The 5,000-nt window shown below is 44.1% G+C and overlaps 1 protein-coding gene across 1 annotated transcript in view; it reads right to left on the bottom strand.

Moving 5' to 3' along the window:
• The window catches only part of pcxb (pyruvate carboxylase b), a 640,714-nt gene that overhangs the window by 482,622 nt on the left and 153,092 nt on the right, over nucleotides 1-5,000 (bottom strand). The window contains exon 8 of the mRNA XM_063186244.1: nucleotides 940-1,058. Within this exon, the coding sequence (XP_063042314.1) occupies nucleotides 940-1,058 (119 nt within the window). The remainder of the gene's footprint in view (nucleotides 1-939; nucleotides 1,059-5,000) is intronic.

Below are 5,000 nucleotides of genomic sequence, written 5' to 3'. Positions count from 1 at the left end.
GGCTTCAGGGCCCTCTGGACTCTTGGGCCCCTGGGCCTGGGCCCGGTAGGCCCTTTCAGTAATCCATCCTTGATGATACTGCACAGAGGTGCATAATACGAGCACCTCCAAGTGAGACAACGAAATAACCCTATTGTATTTCATTTTCCAAGAAATGTTTACGTTTTCAAGTGATTATTCATGCGAAAACAGCAGACTAATAAGTTTGTTGTTTTCAACGTATGCGATTCATTTTAGGGGGGAAATCGTTTAAAAAATTAAGTTGGGAAAATTCAAGTTGCTGACACTGACACGGATGCATTTCGGAGCGTATAGCTTCATCCTATTATATTCAAACATGTTCAAGTTTAGTGACCTGTACGCTGAATATGGGGTTGAGTGTGACTAAACGTATATTCTCGCACTTATCTGGGACAGTGTGTGAATCGTGAGCTTTCCTCTATACGGTACAGCAAGCGTACCTGGCAGGCGTTATTGTGAGGTTATGCAAGTATTTGACACCTTCCACACGGTATCAGCATTCTGGGCTTTCAGCCCAAGGCCAAGTATCATGTGAAGAGGGAAATTCAGTCTGTAAGATATCGCTATCCAAAATAGGTAATAGGTGAGAAAGAAAGCGAAAGTGCTGCCAAAGCATGGCAGGTTTCACACAAAAAAACACCAGCTTTGAAAATAGATGTACAGATGCCCATGCCAGCCCTTTACACATTTTTGCAATGTGAAGTGAAAGTGCAGTGAAAGGCCACCTGGGAAACTCCCGTTGTCGGTGTGACACAGCACACCACAGCACACTGTGCTCACCGCACACAACAAAATTGCATTTATGCCTCTCATTGACACACACACGCACGCATGCACGCACGCACACACGCACGCACACACACACACACACACACACACACAGGTGAGACGACAGGATTGCTTTGGCTGGTAACTCACTCAGTGATTTCCTCAGTGACTGTGTGTTCCACCTGCAGTCTGGAGTTGACCTCGATGAAGTAGTGCTTGCCATGCTTGTCCACCAGGAACTCCACTGTGCCCGCATTCTCGTAGCCCACCTAGGAAACAACAAATACAGGAGGTTCATTAGATATTACAGTATATTACATTTAGCTGAGGGACTCCCGTATGACAGTAAAAACGGAATACATGTAAAGCTGGCCTCGAACTATAATAAAGGACTTTAAAATCGTACCAGATTTTGATATTGGCTGGCGTCGCACACATAAAGAGAATCGCAACTATCAATGTTACATATATCACCGATCATAAACACAGAGACAATGGCGACGTTCTATTTCGATCTATATCTAGGATTTGCGGTCGGCGATTGTTTGATCAGGCAAAGTCACACACAATGAAAAAGTCTTCAATGGATTGCGATGATCCTGGGGGTAACGCTCCGCCCCTTGTCACGGGGGTGCAGAGAGTTTTGTATTGTGAGAGTGACTATTAAGACAAGGCTGGGTAACCATGCTATCTGTCTACAGTGCCAGCGTTCTCGTAGCCCACCTGGCTGCTAAAACAAATAGGAAGCTTTCTGTGCCCTCCTTGTAAATCGTTTTGAATAAAAAAAACATCTGCTGAATGTAATGCAATGTAATGTCATGTAATGTAGGCATCAGATTGGAGAGTGACGATGAACCTTTTTCACATGACATGAGATGCTTTCAATTCAATGGATTTGAAGGAAACAGTGGCGTAGCTACAGGTGTTCCAGAGGGTTCCGGGAACACCTACTTTCATAGCTGGAACACCTAAAAAAAATCACTTGACAACCGATTGTAAACACAAGCGTGGGGAGTACAACCATAGCCGGTTTTACATACAGCCTCCCCACTCACCTGTGGACCTATGCCTGCAGTGCACCTAGTGGCACTGTCAGTGCAGTACCACCCGGAAAGGTGGCAAGTGGAGTCTTTCGTAATAGAACTACCTCTAGAATCGCACATCATCGATAGGCTACTGAATAGGCTATATCAGTGGTGCAACATGATGGTTCTAAAATATGCTGCGATGAAACAGAGTTCTCATCGAAATTATTTTAAAAAGCCACGGCTTTAGGCCCAACAGACTTCAGGTTCCAGAATCGCAGAGGTTCTCCCTTCAAAAAACAGGTCCACGACACCACCAAGTGAGTCCACAGTTAGCCTTATTACCCACACCATCCGAGAGGATGATAACCTGGTTCTCACGCAGATGTATATTCACGAAGTGTAACGAAGATGCACGAAGCACTAAGGGTCTGCGCGAGTAGAGGATGATGCAGCTATAGATGAACCAAAATACAGTTAGCTTGGGGATCCCAGATCTCTCTTCTGTAGATGTGCCTAAATGCCAGAGCGATCTGAAAGCTTTCCCAATCCCTGAAGCAGTCAGTGGCTAGCTAAATGATTTCGCCCGATACAGTTGGTTGGAGTGCACTATTAAATTGCGGAGGGCGCGAGCGTTATGTGCCTAAAATTATTATGGAAACGAAATGATAAAAAGGCCGCACATGTAGGCGACGAGTATGGATTTCAACCCTTTCATTCGTACGTTGCTCCTAAAATAAATATAGTACATCCCATAGAGAAGACCATGCGTGAACGATAACGCGCGCGCAGACACAGACAGTACAGACGCGGTAGTTTTAAAAACAAGTTTGAAGATTTTGATGCAGCTGATACCCCGCATGAACGCTCCATAAAGAAGTCCAGTCGCTAGCATAACTAACACGAAATGGATTAAACAACATCACATTATGATCTTTAGGGGAGATTTCGCATTAAGAATGCCAGTATGGAGATGCCTGTAAACGGTGTGTTCTACTTGGTGGAGGAGTAGCATTAGTTGTGGAGGGAGTAACACGCCGACTGACTACCAACTCGGACTGCTACCAAGTGTGAATTGTGTATTTCGTTTGGAGTTGTGGGACGCTGGGACGCTCGGAACAGGTAATGTACCGTGAAGACATTTCCTTTACTTTCTGATTGTCTGGACTACCGGTAAGCTGACTGTTGCTCGTGATTACCCACGTCACATTCACACACACACACACACACACGCGCGCGCCTCTTCCAGCCAGCCCAGCCTGTCTGTACCCCTCTTCCCATCCTTTTCTTTTCTCCTTTGTTTTGGTTAAACCGGTCGACCTTTTGGGTTTGTGAAAACTTCTGCTACTAGTCAGAATGGCTGTGTTTTGCCTTCCTTGCGTTGGAGTCTGTCCTTGTTGTTTCCCAATTTCGGGATATAAAGTGAACACTAAATAACGTTTCAAACGCAGCCCAACTGGTGGATTGGTTTTCTGTTTGCTAGTTTCAACATTTCCTTAATAATATTATGTAGCCCTACACACCAGAGCCACCGTGTTTTCAAGAATTAACAGGTTGTATTGGCAACACTTCCAGTCAATGTTTGAAAAGGAGCTCGCCGAGGAATGGACTCTGATGAGATAATTGATGTATATTTAAAGCCAATATGCATCCCTTTGAATTCAGTTGCAGCGCAAATATAGCAACAAATAAGTTAGGTTGGGTTTGCCAATCATGATTCATGCGTAATAGTATGCGTAATAGTATGACACCGTGATAGTAGGCCGATCCGTGCAAACGTGCTATGATGTGTTTACTCTGAGTTAGAAAAAAATAAAATAAATAAGGAACACCTGTATTTTCTTGGGAACACCTAGATTTTCTTTTCTAGCTACGCCACTGGAAGGAAATCACATTGGCATAGACATAAATTTACACCTGACTGTTTTACTTGTTTCACATAATAACAAAAAATGACAAGAGTGGTTAGCAATGCTTTAACTACAAGGCCTTATCATGGGCCACAATGGAATTGAATTAGCATCACAAAACAGTGTTAACCTTCAGAGCTTTAAGTGGTAAAAAAAGTGCCGGAACTCAACTAAAATAATAGTATACTGTACAGGTTCACCATAGTATACAGGCTAACCATAAAAAGTCTCTAATTGAGTATGGTGCATGCTGGCCCACTGAGTATGGTGCTGTACTGGTGCATGTGGGCCCACTTAATAAAGCACCGTTAACCTTCACCTGTCCCTATGACTGAAATAGCCCTCAAAATAGCACCATCCACTCGTAGAACTATCCATGTGCCCACACTACTACTTGGATGACATGCCAAGGTCACACTTTGTTCTGTGCTGTGTGATGGTTTGTGATCACAGTGGAAAATGGAATGACTTAATGCAGGAGCCTCTCTAAGCAGATGGACCTAGTCACTCATTGCTGAAAACACTCAACTACATCATAACATCATTGATGCAACATTACCAAGCGATTAAGGATAAAATACAATAGGAGTAAATGTTAACTGGGAGAAAAATAAAAACATTTTTGTGTTTATCTAGCATTTGAAGCGTGGTGTCAACCCCTTTCAACCCATCGTTTGTTCTGAGCGCCTACTCCATTCCACTTATTCAAGCTGTGCACAGCTACAACTTAATAATGATCTGTGAGCCCCACGTTCACAGCATGAACCTGTATTAACAGCATGTCCAAATTATTTATACATGGCCTTGTCTAATGACCCTTGGTGATTGTCCTTGCCGTGCCAACCCCCGTTTCAACATTCCTAAAAATGCCCCCAGAGAGTCCTGTTCATTAGAGGACCGTCTATCCTTCACAGTGTGTACCCTTAACAGTGTCTGCCCTTCATAGTGTCTGTGCACAGCCCTACACTATGACACAAGGTGAGAGAAAAAAAAAACAATCTTGGTCCACTTTCAGAAAAGCTTGTAAATGTTTTCGTCTCGCCAGGGAAGCTAACAGGGAGGAACAAAGGGGTAAGATATCCCAGGCCCAGGGAGAGAGGGGACCCAGAATTGGGTCCCCATTACATTGCTATGTGTTGAGGGTGGGCCCTTTCAGATGACTTTGTCCTAGGCCCAGCCAAAGCTGTCAGCGATCCTGTGTCTCGCGATTAGCCAAGTCACATTCCCAGTTTCTTTTTTCACCGCAATCATGAAGAAGAGGTAAAGAGGACACTCT

This window comes from Engraulis encrasicolus, chromosome 21 (assembly GCF_034702125.1).
Source record: "Engraulis encrasicolus isolate BLACKSEA-1 chromosome 21, IST_EnEncr_1.0, whole genome shotgun sequence".
NCBI classification, from domain to species: Eukaryota; Metazoa; Chordata; class Actinopteri; order Clupeiformes; family Engraulidae; genus Engraulis; species Engraulis encrasicolus.
Note: the sequence above shows the minus strand (reverse complement) of the source record. Positions and strands in the feature narration are given on the sequence as shown.